The 18,540-nt window shown below is 39.1% G+C and overlaps 2 protein-coding genes across 2 annotated transcripts; one reads left to right on the top strand and one right to left on the bottom strand.

The window, feature by feature from the left end:
- Positions 1 to 301: 301 nt before the first annotated feature.
- Positions 302 to 2,792, bottom strand: phospho2 (phosphatase, orphan 2). Its single transcript, XM_042484354.1, has 4 exons — positions 2,734 to 2,792; positions 1,946 to 2,026; positions 1,330 to 1,424; positions 302 to 1,187 (listed from the first exon to the last, which is right to left on the bottom strand). Exons 2-4 carry the CDS (start codon positions 2,017 to 2,019, stop codon positions 622 to 624), a joined length of 735 nt encoding a protein of 244 aa, XP_042340288.1. The 5' UTR covers positions 2,020 to 2,026; positions 2,734 to 2,792; the 3' UTR covers positions 302 to 621.
- A 1,113-nt stretch (positions 2,793 to 3,905) lies between these two features.
- LOC121941529 (synapse-associated protein 1-like) lies at positions 3,906 to 9,241 on the top strand. Its single transcript, XM_042484343.1, has 9 exons — positions 3,906 to 4,208; positions 4,604 to 4,722; positions 4,842 to 4,908; positions 6,201 to 6,274; positions 6,373 to 6,512; positions 6,616 to 6,767; positions 7,695 to 7,744; positions 7,866 to 8,022; positions 8,618 to 9,241. The coding sequence occupies exons 1-9, from the start codon at positions 4,010 to 4,012 to the stop codon at positions 8,746 to 8,748; spliced, it is 1,089 nt and encodes a 362-aa protein (XP_042340277.1). The 5' UTR covers positions 3,906 to 4,009; the 3' UTR covers positions 8,749 to 9,241.
- The last annotated feature ends 9,299 nt before the right edge of the window (positions 9,242 to 18,540 follow it).

Genomic DNA, 18,540 nt, shown 5'->3' with positions numbered 1-18,540 from the left:
ACAACCTTGAGCCCTGGTAAAGTCATAAAACGTATGTGTTTGTTTTATAGTGGGATTTTTTTTTTTTTTTTTTTTTTTTTTTAAGCTGAAGTGCTCTGCAAATGCTTCATGCATTATAAACTCTTATTTCTAAACATATTGCAAAGACATTAAGTCATAACTTGTGGGGTGATTAAAATATTGCATTTCAATGTGGCTGGCAGATGCTATTAATAAGAGATTACTTTGACAGCAGCAGTGATCATTATAAGGTAAACTGCTTTGCCAGTCACCAGCAGGGCCTTTTCTGTAAACCTTGATCCCTTCAATGTAAACACTGTTTTTGAATTTTATTTGTATCTTAACTGAGCACTGATGCCTCTGAGTCCAACCTTGTTTGAGTGTACTGTTTTCAAACGAAAAGGTCAAATTTTCTGCAGACAAATCACCAATTTTCAAGGATTTGTACCTAAAATTAAAATTATTTTCCCAGCAAAATTGTACTTAAAGAAATTATAAATACTATAATTTAAAAATTTAAACATCTGCAAGGAGCAGCATGTCCCCTTGAAAGAACAATCAATATTTTCCATCCGTGCAATTTTCAGAGGTTGATCAAGTGTTGTTAATTCATGGCCCTGGCTACAACTGTATACTTGCTTTCAGTTCCTCGAGGATGTCAGTGCCACTGTCCCAGACAATGACTTTAGCTCTGAGAGAAGCATTATTCTGCTGGTTTTGGAGTTTAGCCAGCAGCTTCTCAAGAGCGTACCCCCTCCTGGGCATCACAACATCATGCCCTCTCAGACATAAAGCAGGGCAGAGATCGTTCCCACCGTCCCCCGCGTAAAATACCCGCTCGTACTCCACACCTCTGTCAGACTGCTCTGAGAGGTACTGCTCCAGGACTTTTCTCTTACAGAGGTTGGCGGCGCATCGTTTGCAGTCGTGAGAGTGGTGGTGCTGCAACTCCATGTACCCGAGGTCATTGACCTCAGCCGGGTTGCTGAAAACCTGATCGACAGCTGCTTGCAATCCAGAGGCGTGGAGGATCCACCCTATGAACATGGTGTTGGCGTCAGAGATGACGATGCAGTCGGTGGTGTTTTTGTGCTCTGATATGAACGTCAGCAGGTCTGTCATTCCAGGTGTGAAGGGAATGGTCTCCAGCACGCTGCGGACCCTGTCAGGGCTGACCTGCTGGTCTCCTGGATGGACAGATTTTGAAAAAAAAAAGAGAAGAATAGGCAAGTTGAGGTAGCAATAAAATGTTAGTGTACAAATATTTAGATCAGCTCAATGAATGTGCAAATTACTGAGAGGCCCACAGACGGGATCATAAACTCTCACCTATGTATTTCATCACTCTGCTCATGAACTCAGTCCAGTGGCCTTTGGTGTAGGTGTTCTTTACAGAGTCAGGAAGAGTCTGATCTGGAAGGCATCTGGGAGGAGAGGAACCCAAAAAAGACCCACAGTAAAAAAAAACAACAACAAAGACCAGGCATTTTGTTATTTTTCCTGCTGGACTCCTGGATGGACAGACTTTGAATAAATAGTGTAAAGTGATGATCCTGACACTCTTTTTAGAGCACTCCTATAGACCTTTAAAACATTTTTCAGCAATAAAAAAAGGTATTATTATTATTATAACAATTGTCATTATTATTATTATTATTATTATTATTATTATTATTATTATTATTATTATAATAATAATTATAATAATATTAATAATAATAGATAGGGAGTAAGAACTCAAAGACACCTTACATGAAATGCAAAAAGAAAACAAATACAAAATAAAGAATACACAATACAAAAGATGCTTACATGAAACAGAAGAAGAGATGCAAATACAAAGAACAAAATTGAAAATACAGAATACATATAGCCAACTTGCATTTTGTAATTGAATGTATTCAAGACTTTACTAATTAATTGATTCAGTCAATGTATTCCTTACCTAAAAACCCAAGTGTCACTGTTGTCATCGACCACAGTGTGGTCAAAATCAAACACCATCAGAGTCTTCTTCATTTTTCACCTGAAAAAAAAGCATTGTTTCATATAAAAAAAATATACAACAAGACCTGGAGTGAGGAAGCAGCTGTTAACAGTGTAAAATATGTAGAAATATGAATAAGAAACATATACAATATGAGTCGTGCTGGTAAGAATAAATTAAGTTACTGGAAAAATACTGCTCAGTTGAATAATTGCACAAAGCATTGCTGTAATTGCTGTAATAAAAAATGTTGTCGTTTGATTAAGTCGTTTTCCGTATGTTTGCTGGCTCTAGCCGTGACATCACGGTTACGATTATCTACTTGTAGCTGTTCTGTGTTACTCAGCCAGCTTATCTTTTATCAGCACAAACCATGACTGACCACAATAAAGTGTACCAACCGACCGCTATATCTCAATAAATCGATATTTCTTATAAGCCGATTGTGCCATGAAATCTTCATCAATTTTGAGACATTTTTAACTTTTTTTTTATTCTATAAACGCTGAGTTTACACTTATTACTTATTAAATTGCAATTTTTTATATGAGGTCTGGTCAATCCACGTCTCCTTACAAGAAAACGGTTAGCAGCCCGGCTAATCCTCTATTAGAACTCTGATCCAACAATTTAGTCTCAGTGGAGTCCTGCAGCGATTATAGCGGTTACTGCACTACATTGTACCCCTGTTTAAGAGACATTAAATACATTACATTAAGTGAAATTGTGATCAACGACAAACTCACCTCTGCTTGTCACTGACAGTCCGCCGGTCTGTCTTCCTGCTCGCCTTCTTATTGCCAAGATGTGAACCTGTTTTGGGCTCACTACCGCCACCTGCTGGTGAAGTGCCGCAACTACTGTAACAAATAGAGCTGCATCGTTAGTTCCTATTATGTCCCGTATGAAAATATAACTTGATGTGTTATACTACCTTACATTTTCTTATTTTTCTCAATTTCTTACATTTAAACATAAACGTGGCTTTGCCATACTGAAAAATTCTGTAATAAAATTGCCACAATGTATACATTTCTTACAGTATCACCAAAGTAGGGACACAGGAGCTGAAGGCAGCAAACTTTATTAGCTGCAGTGTTTTTTTGTTAGGGACTGTTTGTCTTCTATGAAAGGGGAGGGGGTGGTTAATTTTTTTTCTAAACACTGAGGAGAGTCTCATGTTTTTTTAAATTTTATTTCTATTTTGGCTTAGGAGAGGGGCATATAACTTGGTTGTATTTTGTAATTAATTTATTTTACTTACAATTTTTATAATCAAAATCATACTGTTTGACATAGCCAGACACTGTAAAAAACAGAAATAATTTTTTCTCAAATTTGTATTGGTCCTTGAACTCATTATATGAGAAGCTTTCATCAGGAAAAAAAAGAGAAAAAAAACATAAGACCCTCGTAGCATAAATCTTAGCTCAAAATTATGATATTTCATCAGAATTATTGTATTTTATATTACTCATTTAAAATTTCGCAGAAATAAACTGTTTGCACTAACTAACCGGCATGCACGACAATAGTGAAAAACAAGGGCTTTTTTGACTTTATGATTTCATCTTCAACTTTTAACTTTCAAACATCAGCGGATACATTTTTAAAATCTAACAACAATTCATGGTGGAGGGAGGGTCATGCATTTTCCCAAGTCACTCAGGGAGGTTCAAGGGAAAAAACGTAGTTTTGGAAGGGTAAAAAAAAAAGTCACACCCCAGTCACTCCCTCCTCTGATAAATAAATATAAATAATAAAGAACAGTCCCTTAAAATATCGCATTTATGAGAGCTGTAAATCTACACTCGGCGTTGCACCCTGAGAACACTTGAAGGCATTATGCCACCTTTTCACCGCTGGGTGGCAGCAGCACGGAACTTGAATTTCACAGAAACAAACAGAGAAGAAGAAAACCAGGCGATGTATTTCCTGGTTGAATAAAGTCAAGAATCACACTCTGCTCAGATCGTTGTTTTTCTCACATTTTAGCTAAACGGTAATTTTGTTCCAAGCAACATGTTTAAAGGTTTAGGGACGTGGTTGGGTCTGGAGAACCAGCCGCACACGAATACGTCGGAGGACAAAGAAGAGCTGAGTGTGGAGCAGGAAGAGAAGGTGGTGGAGGCACAAAACGAGGTAAACAAACAGCAGCCAGCTGAGCAGGATGAAGGACCAGAGATCCAAGAAAACTTCGAGCCCGGAAAAGGACTCGGTGGTGAGAAAAACTGCCTTTAATTTAACATAATTGTCGCTGTTTTGGAGATATAACTTTATTAGCCGTCAAGCTAGTTTATTAGCAAAATAGCTTCGTAGTAGCTCGAGGAATTAGCTGCCATAACTATCGTGTGATTAGCCTGTCTGCTTGAGTTAACAAATCAATTACCCGTTAAAAGGGACGGTTTTAGTTCTTGTTAAAATGTTTTTTTCCATAATGTAACTACATTTTCACTCTAAGTTTTATGTTTGTTGTCAATTGACACCATGAGGACATGTGACAGCAGGAGGAGCTGCCTTCTCATTTATGTCAGGTGTTGTACTAATGTTTTAGCAGCAGTCCCATAATATAATGCTGTTGTCAACCCTCTTGTCATCCTCCTACTCCTTCTGAAGACTACATCTTTAGTTTTGCATCCAGTGCCACCAAGAAGATATCTGAGTCCATGGTGGAGACAGCTCAGACCATCAAGAAGTCTGTGGAAGAGGGGAAGATCGACGGCATCATAGACAAGGTGTGCAGGCATTGTCACTTTTTTTGTATTGTCACAGGGTACAACTTGCTGTGCATCTGCAAACGGTTTTAAAGTCCTCTGCTTAGTGTTAATCAATGTGTGCACTTTTGTATTTGCAGACTTTCCTTGGAGACTTCCAAAAGGAGCAGGAGAAGTTCGTCCAGGAGAAGAAGGCAAAAAAATCAGGTAAAACTGAATAAAGAATATTCTTGACATTAAAAAATAACAATTACTTAAGTAATCTCTCAATTTTGGGCTAAACTATATGCACAAAAAATCATTTTGTGATTATTTTGACAGATAATGCTAAAATTTAACAATTTAAGTGGCTTTAAAAAAGTGTCTTGTGTCCCGAAGCATCTCCTGTTTCACACAAATACAAAACAACACTGAACCAAACAAAACCATATAACAAACGCTACAAATCACCTCAAACGTTGTGATCACATTAGTCATTCCTCATTACATTCAGTGTTTGACCCAGGCACACTGAGGCAACGTAGAAACCATGAAAATGATGGTCATGTGATATTTGCTGGGGTGTGGTCCAAACAGTCATGTTCCCTTACATCTGGAGAATACAATTTGTAGGCTAGGGCATCTTTGTCACACAGCAAAGCTTTATGTCCAAGTGTGGTATGCTGTGACGTGTATCAATAGATGCAGCTCCCTGGATTTGGATATTGCGCTTGACCATATTATGATTTCTGTAGTTTTGCTGGTGTTGTTGTTGTTGTTGTTGTTTATTAATCAGCCCTATCTTCAATGCTTTTTTAGTCTGTGAAAGACCTCTTGCTTTGCAGGATAAACTACTTTCCACTGAATAGTTTGGACATCATGGTTTGTTGAGGGAAATGCTTCTGAGGATTTCTAGGCGTTGAAACACTGGAAAAGTATCAGTAATGTGGTCACTTCTTCTCTAGTGGAAAAGCTAAATCCAACAGAATGTAATAATGCAGGTTTATTAGCTTAAAGGGGATTTTATTTTTTTATAACTACTTAAAGTCCTCCCAGATTGTGTCAATAAACCAATGTTTATTCAAGCTGGCACCAGCTTCTGCATCCATATTACCTTACAGATTTCTAAAGAGACACTGAGCAAATAGTAAAGATGACCGTTAAAAATACAGCACAGAGTAGCACCTGTTGTTCCTGTCATTTTCTAAAGATACAATGAGTAAATCAAACGTTATGCGTAGATCACATGATATACAGGTCACTACCACTCAAAGTGCTTTACTGGGACTCAAAAACTGAGAAGTTCCAATATTAACAATAATGCAAATGGAGACTAATGCACATAAAAATGTTGGAAACAAGACTTTATATAACGGCCAAGAAGCTGCTATTATAACGACAGATCCAGCTGCGTGCATGTGTATATTGTCTTATAAACTTTGTGCCACAGCAAGGTGTGTGTGTGTGTGTGTGTGTGTGTGTGTGTGTGTGTGTGTGTGCTGCTGCTGATGTTTGTCCAGACGCAGCAGTGCCTCCCTGGGTCGGCTACAATGAGGAGGAGACAATCCAGCAACAGATCCTCGCTCTGTCAGCAGTAAGAGAATACAGTACATAAATGTGACACGTCTTTCTCTATCTCTGGAATATTTTGCCTGTTTTGTACAAACTGAGCTCTCTGGCTGCTGATTTTAGGACAAGAGGAATTTCTTGCGAGACCCTCCTGCTGGTGTTCAGTTTAACTTCGACATGGAGCAGATGTATCCTCTGGCTGCAGTGATGCTGGAGGAGGACCAGCTCCTCAACCGCATGCGCTTTGACCTGGTTCCTAAACAGTTAGTAGTCTTTTGTGTTTATGCCTGTTTCTACAAGGGTGTTAACAGGTTATGGTTACCCATGAAATTAGCATTATGAAATTGTTGCATTTGTGTTTGACAGTGTAAAGGAGGAGGTTTTCTGGAGGAATTATTTCTACCGGGTGTCTCTGATCAAGCAGTCAGCTCAGCTAACAGCGTTGGCAGCCCATCAGCAGCAGAAGGACGGAGAGGACAGAGGGGCCAGTGTTTCACCTGAGGACGTCGTCTTAACCGGTCAGACTTTCATCCACGAGGCCATTTCACCTGTTGTTCACAGTAACCAGAGCCACTGCCAGACTTATATGTGCTTCTTGCAGAACTATACATGCATCTAAAAAGGGTTGAATGAATTACATACCATTGTCAGTGGATAACATACAGTACATGGTGGTTGGCTTTCCTCCCAGTTTAGAGAAGCATGCAGGAGTACAAAGACAGTAACTAACCTATGTACTGCCGTGGATAGGGGTCAGCAGCAAAATGTATTTTAGCCACCTAAAAGATCAAAAGGTTGTGTGCACATGATGTCATGTCACCGCAAAGAACTGCTGATGGAGGGCAGGAAGTGATTTCTGCATGGAGAAGTGCTCCAAAAATGCTTAAGCTTTGTGCATTTACGGGTGTGCCAACTGTTCAAATCGGGTTAAAAAAAGAGCCACTCTCGAGTCCCAAAAGTAGTTAGTTTGACCGAGAAGTTCAAAAAACCCACTAAGAAATGGCGGCAGACATGGATTTAAAGACCTCCGTCTAAAGTCTGAAGGAGAGTATATTCTCTATCCTCGTTCACGCAGTTTTTAAATAATGATGTTCTACCACAGAACATGTGGTGAGAGAGAGTAATCTGCTTTGTATGCATTTGTTTTGTATCCAGAGCAGCTCATGGATTTCTGCTTCGTTTACTGTGGGGAGAGTTTTTTGGAGAGCAGAGATCTGGTTAGACAGCTGAAGGCAAAAGAATTTAGAGTTGAAGTTGTGGTGTGAGCTCTGCGGGTGGAGCTCATTTGTGTATGTTGTCAGAAGCCTTAAGTTCTCACTATCCACCTCTTTATTATTACTCAGCTTTTCATTGTTGTTAATGACACTCATCTGCACATCACCTCAAACAGGGCTGTGGTTTTAAAGGAAATCTGTGAGTCACTAATAGCGCTCTGTTCTTCGTAGACAATGTCAGACCAAAAACTCCTCCAGTTTCCATCAGCGACATACAGAAGGTAAGAGTGCTAAAATGAAGATGGGTGTGTATGCACTTATTGATATTTTAACAATCATTTAAAAACTTAAGAGAGTAGTACAGTCAAATTTCTTTTTCTGTGTTGTATGTGTGACTCTCAGCCACCACATGAAGAGGAGGAGGAGATGTCGACAAGTCCCGGAGTGTCTGAGTTTGTGAGCGACGCTTTTGACTCGACGGCCATTAACCAGGAGGACCTGAGGAAAGAGATGGAGCAGCTGGTCCTGGATAAGAAGGAGAGCACCCCCTCTCCTGATGGTTAGTTTTACAACACTTCCTGCTGATTCTTTAGATACATGTTTCTGAGGTACTCACATTTCTGTACTTAATCAGCTAATTCAGGGCTTGAAATACTTTTCTTCTCTAGACATTGTTCCAGAGCATGTAACTTTAAAAATCCCATGCACTGTTTTTTTTTACCTGCACCATTTTTTAATATGCAACATTTGTTGTATTTGTCCTTCTTTATCTGCACTTCAACCACAGCCACAGCTGGGTCCAACAGAAATTACATAATGCACAGTAAAAATTCTGAGCAGCTTCTCAGCAAATCTACAATGAAAACTTCTTTTTTTTAAAAAAATAATTATATTAGTACTTGTTCACTTATGGTAGCATATGTGTAACTGTTGGTGATTTTTTTCCAGAACAATAGATAGATAGATGGATGCATGTAGAGCTGGGAATTACGAGCACAGCTCATATTTTACGTGCCTTAGCACAAATATGCATGTGATATTTCGAGCCTTGCACTGTAGATGTTGATTGATGATGTTGATTTGATGATTACACTGAGTTTTATTTTTTGTGGAATAAATAATTGCCTTGCTCGTTATCTTCCTCGTACACTCAGATGAGTCCGCAGACTGGGAGAAGGAGCTGCAGCAGGAGCTTCAGGAGTACGAGGTGGTGTCTGAGTCTGACAACAAAGACGACCAATGGGATCAAGAGATCGAGAAAATGCTCCAGGCTGACGAAAGCTAGAGGACCACCGCGTTTTTGTCTCCTGTTCAGTGATCTGGCCCAGAATGGAGGAGCAGTGACCGTTGATGCACAAGGAGATAAACTTCCACATTCTCTGCTCCACCTAACTGTGATTACTATCTTTTAAACATTCCCCTTTTATGTAATGAAGGTGTAGATCCAGTTATAGCAAGAGTGTGTCACCTCTGCTGTAAACAGTGGGTATGTTAAGGCGTATCGGTAAAGTGCTACTTCATCGTTCCTTCCTAAATGACTTTTCATCTACTTGTTCTCCCCGCTCTGTCATTGACGGGGAAAAGCCTTCAGAGGGCGCTCCAGTACAACTACAGTGAATTTTCTAATCGATGGGTCCTGTTTGAAATGACATGATATTTGATCTGTGTTTCCACTGCTGCTTTCTGGTGGGTTGTACAATAAAGTCTTAGTATAGTTATAGTTCAGTAAAGTTAAATGTAAAGTTACATTTATGTAAATAAAGAAGATTCTAACACTATATTTAAGTTGCATTTCCCTTTCATTACATTTGTTGGTCATTTTGCATTTTTTATTTCTTTTTGACAAACTTCTGTGTGCATGTCTGCTTTACTTTTATTTCTCTGCAACTGAAGTACTAAGTCCATTTTAACCCATTTTGGTCAATCATGGTGTCCAAACTGGCAGTGCTGAGTAAAGTTTACCCAGTACCTTTAAAAAACACTGGGTCATCATTCAAACCCCAAGCAATGGGTTATGTTAAAACATTTTGTTGTTTTATTAACATTCAGCCATATGTGGTTATTTTTGACCTAGTAATAATGTCATATTTGCAGTGGTCATAAATTTAACCAAAACTGTTAAAAACTGTCATTAGACCAATAAAAAAGTCATTTATTGACCTAGAGTTCGTGATATATTTGTACTTCTGTTTAGTCATAGACCCATGCAGTTATTTTGACCTATTAACAACATCATCTTTATATTTCTTCTTAATTTCTTTTCAGAAAAAAGGGTCATTACTATTTCTAATGATGTCATTTATAGGCCACGATCAGTTAAACCAAAAAATGCATATTTTTACAATGTTAGTGTTCTCCTTGCTTACAAGTTAACCTTAAAATTGCCACCACTTTATTTCATTGCTTTCAAAACTGGACAACTTGTGACACACAAGTTTTAAAAATGACTTCATAATTTGCTCTACACTCATTATGAGGACATAAATAGTGTTGCCAATCTTACACATTCCCATTGCATTAAAAATCCAGGTGTTAGCAGGTGTTAGCTGGGTTTCTGTACAGTGGAAAATAGACTTATGAGTAAGATCCACCCCTCGCTCACCCGCAGCTCCACCCTGTCATCTTCTAGATCCAGAAAACCAAAATGGTGAGGAACCCGAATTTCAGACTTCGAAACGGCAGTTCATTAACAAATGTGTGATGTCACAATAGCAAAGTCCATTTTTTATACAGTTGAGTGGGCAGTGCCTGCTGCCAGAGACATAATATTTGCAAAAAGTATCAAAATTCAAAGGTTCAATAAATTTCTATGTATCAGTTCAAAGGAACGGATCCTGAAAAGAATCGGCCCACCCATCACATGATCCCTCTATCCCACCTTATTCACTGTTAACTCTCTGCTATGCAGTGTCTGATAAAGGCTAAGGTGCTTTTTAAAAGTAGTAATTATGTGTTGACTTTCATTTCCCTCAACTGGGGGGATCAGTGGTAACCATCAGAAACGGAGCAGCTGCCATGGAGACTGTAATAAGTCTCTATAGGTTCAGTACTGCTGCCTCAACCCTCTGAAACCCAGCTCATCAGTTTTCTTCTGCTGCGATCAGAAACCTTCCACAAGCATTTAACCCTTTGAAACATCAGAAAATTTGGTTTGATTTCTTTCAGAAGCGCGGAAATAAAGGCAATAACAAACTTTACAAGAAAAAAGACTGTGACAAGAAAAAGACCTGGAAAATAGCTGAGAGAGCAAGAGAAAAAGAAGAGCAAGAGAACTGGTGTAAAATTATCCCCCCAAAAAAGGGAGAACCTAAAAACAATTTTCATAATTATTGAAATTATCTAATTAAAACTCTGTTACACAAAAATAGATATTAAGAATTATTAATATCATTATAGCTTTTTAAAAAAAAATTGATTTGTTTTGTCTTTTTGGGTTTTTTTCAGTTTTTTTTCTTGTAGGCTTACTTATCAATTTTTTATCATTTTTTTATTTTTTTATTTTTGGGTAATTTCTTAAGTTGCTCATTGCCCTTTTTTTTTTTAAAGAAATGAAGTCATTTTGCTCTGGTTTCAAAGGGTTAGCTCATGCGTTCAGCATTTTCCGTTAGACGATCACTCCAGGCAAGGCCCTGCTGTGTATGAACTGAAAACTAAGTTGACATAAGGTTTGACATCTAATACATGGTTTCTACAGACAAACGATAAAATTCGAGGTGAAATGGAGGTGGAGCTGAGGGCAGAGTGCAGAGGTGGGCAAGAAGAAAGCCAGTTGAGAGGGTGAGTCAGTAAGTGTGGAATGATGGAAAGGAGGCCTGGATGTTTTGGTAGTAGAAAGTCTGTAATCAACAAACACATAGCTGCGTTTGTGCCAACCAGACAACCAGACAAGTCCCTGCACGCCCCATACGTTTCTGTGTACGGGTGAAAACAGATGCTGTCTGGAGTGTGAACACCACCACTCCCACCAAATGAATTGGAGAATAAATACTCATTTGCAACTGGCAATCAATGCAAGGATCAATATGCTAATGCCTGCTGTGCTTTCCCTCATGGCTCTCAGGTGTGTGTCCGAGCATATAAGCAGGCAGGTTAATGAATAATTCTCCATGCTGCACGCCGTGTTCTTTCTTTGTTGTGTCTCTCTTTCTCATACACACGTCACTCCCCATCACAGCATCGCAGTCAGGGTCCACCAGCTGGTCTCCAGCAGGACACACAGTTGTCACCATGGTGACAAAGCCTGGCAGATGAGGACCCATGTGTGTGGTTTATGGCTTGTGTATGCTGTTGGTTTAACAATGTTTTAATAATGCATAAAGGAAGGCCTGTGTGTATGTGCTTTGGTGTGTGTGTGTGTGTGTGTGTGTGTGTTTCCCATATTCCCATATAGCCTTCAGGTTTCTTGTCTGTATTCCAGACAAAGAGACTATAGAGAATAACAGAGATGAGAGATAATCATGTTGATACCAACACATCAGTGAGTAGTGTGTTTCATGTGTGTCTGGCACAAATCCTTCTTAACTACCCAGACAATTGTTTTCAGATTTAGTTCTTAAAATTGGAGAGTTTTAAAGAAAAGCAAGGATAGGCCTGTAGAAGGTAAAAGATAAAGAGAGGAAGGATAAAAGGTGCTAGACTGAGAGGAATGAGGGTTAGGGAGAGAGGATAAGGGAGGTGGAGAGGAAGAAAAGGAGCTCAAAGGTAGCTCAGACCACCTGCCTCTCATACCACATCCTCATTTAAAATCTTTTGTTACCAGTAGCTCCAAAAACTATTCATAGAGAAATTTCAGCACCTTTTGGTATATTTTTTCTCATACCAGATGCAGAACTGAAGTCCTTAAACAGAATTCAGAACAAATGTATGTACAACGAGCTGTCCGAAATGATGTAAATGTAAGGAAGTCTCTTGCTTTTCAGGTGGCGCTACTATAAACTGTAGGGTTACTGTTCATGGTAACATTTGCATTCTGCTATAAAGCAAAAACAAAGGTCTATACCAAACCACTGACAAACATAATGGCTATGAAGGACAAATAAGGCCTTAATAATTTAAATTTTATTTGCATCTCAATGCAAAAAATCTAAATTTAACTACTACTTATTATTTAATGTTCACATTTAAATGTACAGCTTTTTGACTTTAAAAACCATCCAATTCATAAGGTTTGAATTTCTCTGTTAGAGTTTCCACAAGGGTTTGTTTTTTTAATTTTTCTTTTTCAGTTTCAAAAAGAGCCCATCTTGCAATGGGATTTATGAATTAAAGCGAATGTCAGCCAGGTACTTTTGGTACCCTTACTCAGACTGCACCCATCTTTGAACTTTTAATGTGATCGCAGTGATGCATCTGTAAGGTTTTGTCAGTCAGTGGCATAAAGACTGATATATAAACACCTGGCAAAACTGCTTCTGTGGTAGTTCCTGCTACAATTTGTATCACCAGGACCACATTTTGCCTTGATGACACACACACACTCACGAGGTGAGAACAATACCAGATGTCGCAACACCATAGTAATGGCTCTCCTTGGTAATGAAAATTAAAGTGTACAGGATTTCCTGTTGCTCACCCTGTTGGGTTACATAACTGAAGTCGGATTGATACAGACTTGATTGCTTATACATAGTAGCCCTGATGTTCAAATTTAGTTTTTCATATTGAATTTTGCTGTCAGAATCTTTCCATTTAAGCAACTAGTTTTTTTGTACTTAACCTTTTTGGATATATAAAGTATTTTTGGATCTGTTAAAAATACAGGTTAAGTACATTTTCACACACAGGTTAAGCATTTTCTAAAAAACTTGAACATAAACATGTGACTTTTGAGTAAATGGTGAAGTTGTGATCAAACAGTTGCTATTTACACACCCAGCAGAGAAACAATATTGTTCATTTGGAGATGTGTTTCTGTATACCTTTTAACAATAAGTCCAATATTCATTTTTTTTAGCTCAGTTTTTGGTCTCCAACCACTCCTGAAGGAAATATCAGGCTCAGATTTAGAAATGCTCCAAAATAATCATTGACTTTGTCTGCTGTTTGGTGCTGGGCATGTAGTCTACAGTCAGAGCTTTGTTTTTTCAGACTTATTTTCACTGCAAACATCTGCCTGTTCTCTCTTATCTTAGTCATTATTCATAGTTGCTGTTTTTTTAAAGTTGCAAACTCCAAATTACCTCCACTACTAGAAATTTCAAAAAAGGGTAATTCGAAACATATTCTAACTGATGGTTCTTTAATAAGATTCAAACTTATTTGCTTCCAAGATGTTCTAATATCCTGAGCCCATCTCATGCCAAACTTGGTAAACAGCACATATTCTGGGACTAAAAGACACCTGAGGGGCCTCGGGGAACGACAACTCTGTAAACTGTACTTCCTCTTTTGTAGACTTTAGGGAAGTGACTGTCAACTGGCAGTCTATGGGCCACATGGAACCTACCAAAGCTTTCCATCCTATCAACAGATTATTAGCCCTAATTAATTAAAATGTAAGGAGGAACCAGATGCAGTCCTGTGTTTAGGATAGATAGCATTTCCCCAAAAGGTTCTTTTTTATTCATCAGCCCTTCAGAACATTCTCCGTTGCAGCTGTTCTGCGGCTTTATGTTGGTTTATTCACCTAGTGTCTGAAAATATACTCCATCAAGCCTCAAAAATCTCTTTTTAAGGATACATTGTGTTTAATATCCTACTGTTATTTCATATTTTAATGAAATGTTTTTCCAAAAGCTTTTTATGTGATTTCTCGTCTGTATATCCTTGTTTAAACTCAGATTAGAAGCACTTTGCCCGGGATGCTATTGTTTTTATTAAATAAGTCCTTTATGCTTTCAGATGTCTATAACTTAATTCACCTCCTGCATGCAATCAGGTCTGTGTTCATGCATACTACAGCAACCTTGCACTGACTCTCTGAGGACCAGAAATAGGACCCACAGACACCCACTGCAAAAAAAAAGATAAAACAACTGCATTAGCTTTAGATTGTTGTGAATCGTTGCTTCTAATTTGTGCAAAATGAGCTTAAACACAAAACTCTGTGGATGAATGGCTGAACTCGTGACAGGTGCAGAGCTGATTTAAACCCCTGTAAAACAGTTGCTTTCATAGGGAAGGCTGTCCTTTTGCCTTTATGACCGTGCTGTAAAGTCATTTAAACTATAGAGGGTCTAGCCCTGAGACCCAGAAAGGCTCTGACTATTGTTGATGAATTTAACAAGAAAGGGCTCCTGTGAGCATCTTCCATTATATAAAGGCATACATGTTTGAAAATGTCCTTGAATAAGTTTGAGATATTTTGATTCTGGAATTTGGCTTAGCCAGTTTAATTTTGACATCATTGGGCAAAAATCCCAAAATAAACTTTGAGTGTATTGCAATTCAGGTAGTCGAAAAGAGAAAACTACACAGAAAACACACAGCTCCTATTGGCTCTGTTTTCAGGCTTTAAAAAATGTATCTCCTGAAGGGAGACTTTAGCCATTTCAGAAAGAGGTGTTCCTATTGGATGTTCTTCAAATGCAGACGCGTGTGCACTTACTTTCTGATGGTAAAGCCTGATACAATGTAGAGAATCCTGCAGAGGAAGTTGCTATTCCAGCATTGGCAACAACCCCTAAAAGGGGGACATTAAAAAGAGTCTACAAGATACTCTGGAAGAGAGTCTAAAATTTAGTCTGACAGTGAATGAGATAAATCACTCTCGGTTAAGTGTTTTAGAGCTGGAGAGAAAATGTTACTATCCTCTTATGCTGAGCCAAAGGATCACACCTGCAGCTGCGTATTCACATTTATGTCGCTAATGTTGGCTACAATTTCAAATAGCTGTATGTTTATCCTACAGACCACCTTGCAGGGTGGAGAGAAGAAGCCCTGCAGATGGAACCATGGTCAGCTGCCGCAGAAAAACCCTAATCTACCAAGGGCAAACTCAGCTTCGAGAGAATGGGCAGCCTAGATTCCCTACTGCCTCAGAAAACTTTCTGCTGCTGCCGTTACATAGGTCAGACCCAACGCTGCCGCTGGCCATCAGCCCCTTGTGACACTTTGTGCTGGCAAAATCCACGCTGCCACAGCTGCCAACAGAAGGTCCGTCCACCGAGCTGCTGCTGACTCTCCCCCAGGGAAGCGGCCCACAGTGGCAGGGAGCAAGGCAAAGGGACTGTGGAGTAAATAGCTAGATAATTGTTGTCCTATTCATGGTTTAGAAAACAGAGAAAGCATGGCAAGGACGGGCTGAACAAATGAGCCATATGCAGCTCGACAAAGAAATTAGATTAAATAAAGGGACATTCTGTATTCTGTATTTGCCTTTTCCAAATCTCTGAAAACTGCAGCTTCAAGGTCTACGTTCAGATTCAGAAAAATAATTATATTTTGGCAAAAATACGCATTACTCAAGGGCAAAGTCTTGCATGTGGTTAAGTGTGTTTTAGTTGCCAGTGTTGGGCCTTATAAATGCAGTAATACCAACATGTTTCTCACCACACAATGCATAATTGTTGATATGTCGGGCAGTTTCTCACTCTAGGAAGGTGTGTGCTTCCCCTTACAGTGCGGTGTATTTGCACAGTTCACAGAAAACACACAGTTGCAGACAGAACCCTGCTTTCACAGCATGTGATATTTGTCGCAAAATACTATGTCTAGGCATGATGGATTAAAGAAAATTTGCTTCCAGATATTATCCTTTGGTGGGTGCCTGTGGGATACCATAATTGTGATTCAGTCACTTAGCAGTTGATCTGACATCCTGCAAAGTGCTGTACTCTATTTCCTGTCAGACTCACACTCGTGATAGGCAACAAAAGCATTTGCCTTCAAATTCAGACAGTAGAGAACTATTTGACCATATTTGGAGCTTTTGACAGGAGATGACATTACACGCTCAGGGGCCAATATACAACTGTAGGACATTGTTTACTGCTGACATGAATGCACAAACATTTTCTGTTTTGTTGCACCTTACCCTGTTATTGTCAGCCCTAATAGTTCATCTATTAAGGAGGAACCTCAGATACCCTCAACGCCTGCTATGGTTTTTACATGGAGATGGATGATAAGATGACTAACTTGTGAAGGCTTGAGATTATCCATTCAGTCTTGGTGTCTCATGCTGATTTTATCTGTAGTCATTGTGCACGTGCATGTGTGTGTGTGTGTGTGTGTCTGTGTGTGTGTGTGTGTGATTGTGTGTGTGATTCCAAGCGCACCTGTCAACACTGAGACAGTAGGCCCTTTATTACCCAAGCCCACGCAATTCAACTGACAAATCCTGCTTCACACAAACATGCACACACACACACACACACACACACACACAAAACCACTTACAAAGACAGTTGAACAGAAGAGAGGAGCCAGGTGCTGAATCTAGCCATCCCCCTCTCTTTTCCTCTTTTTTTCTCATTAGTACAGATGTCGGCCTAAATTTAAAAATGAAGGTTGCGTTTGTAGTGGAAAATTTGCTTTAAATTGTCATGTGAGCACGGACAATGGCATCAGATAATGCTGTAAGTTTAAACATTAACCTGCTTTAACACCTACACCTGCAGCGACAGGGATACTTTTGTGCAAGCCAGCGTACAAAAACAGGTCAAAGTCACAATCATTCAAGCTTTATTTCTAGAACAAATTTTATTAGCGAGAAAATACATGCTTTAAACAACACACAACAGAAACAATAATATATTGTGGACACAAGGGGCTTTTGCACATACACAAATATTTAGGTCTTACAAAAAAGGCTCTTGCCTTTTGTTTTGGCAGTGTTTGCTTCAAACAAGCCAGTGCCAGGAGACCTGGGAGACCTTGTTGGCTCATATCCTGAAACAAAGAAGTTTATTGTGGTGCCATTCAGAGTTTTCTAGACAAGCAGGAGAGCCACAAAGTCAACTGTAATGTCCACTCGAAGCCTTTAGCTGGATAAAGTTCAGTTTAGCTTTTCTAGGTAACACACATTCAGGCAAAGCTGCTTCATAGAAGGCCAGAGTCATGGCTTTGCAGTTATTTAATCTATTTATGGTAAAGGACATCACAGTTCTGAGTTGATATTAACAGGAGTTCCAATGTGCAATGGTCTAGGTCCCAGTGATGCTATAAATATAATCTATGACTGTGCTCATTGTTTTTTATGAAATAAGAGAAATTACCATTAATGAACTGATGGCAAGTATCAGATCTTTGTTGTAGATGCTTGATCTAAATATCTCTTCAAGACTTGCGTCTTTTGCTATTTTCTTAGCTTCACACCTGCCTAAAACCGTTTTAGGGATTTCATAGCACACCCAAGGGATTTTATGTTTGCCAGAGAGCACTTGTTATTCAGAAGCAGTTATCAATACTGCTTTTTTATTCAAGGTTCAAAGCCTCTTCAGGATGAAGCTGTGGTTTGTGGTTATACTTGAAACCTGTATGAGTGCCAGCTGCCTGTGGCATTGAAGTCTTGCAGCTCTATCTGATACCAATGTCACAGAAAATGCCTATAATAATAAAAGCCTGCATCAAGCATGGGTCACTGTTAATGCTTTGGAGATAACCAAGTTAACATTTTTCTATATGGATATGCCCATAGACCAGACAGGGCTCCAACAGTCTCAAGACATTGATAGGGTACTTATTTGAGAACTTGTGCAATACCTTGAAGTATGCTCCTCCAAAACCCAAGGCTTTAACAGAGCAGTCATTAACACAATGAACATTTATTTTCATAGGATTTTGGGGGAGGTTAGCCTATCTGATGTAATTGTCAAACTTAACATCATGCAGGGCTATGACTCAATAACAATGAGATTAAATGGTTGTTTAACAAACTTTGAAGGTTAAGTTATGTAATGTAATGTAAAGTTTTGTCCGTGTCTTGGCCTGACGGTGGCTTTAGAAAGTGAGCTGACTGATTGTACTCTCACTTATGCAGCCCCTCCTCTGTGCTCCAAAGATCCAGTCACCCCGTCTGGCTTCCCGTCAACACCTTGCAGCTCGACCGACAGCAATCAAGTGAGAAACAATAGAATACAAAGAGGAAATGACTTTGCCTTCAAAATAAAGGCGCAAATTTTAACTGGGGTGAAAA

Source organism: Plectropomus leopardus, chromosome 1 (genome assembly GCF_008729295.1).
Source record: "Plectropomus leopardus isolate mb chromosome 1, YSFRI_Pleo_2.0, whole genome shotgun sequence".
Taxonomy (NCBI): Eukaryota; Metazoa; Chordata; class Actinopteri; order Perciformes; family Serranidae; genus Plectropomus; species Plectropomus leopardus.
Note: the sequence above shows the minus strand (reverse complement) of the source record. Positions and strands in the feature narration are given on the sequence as shown.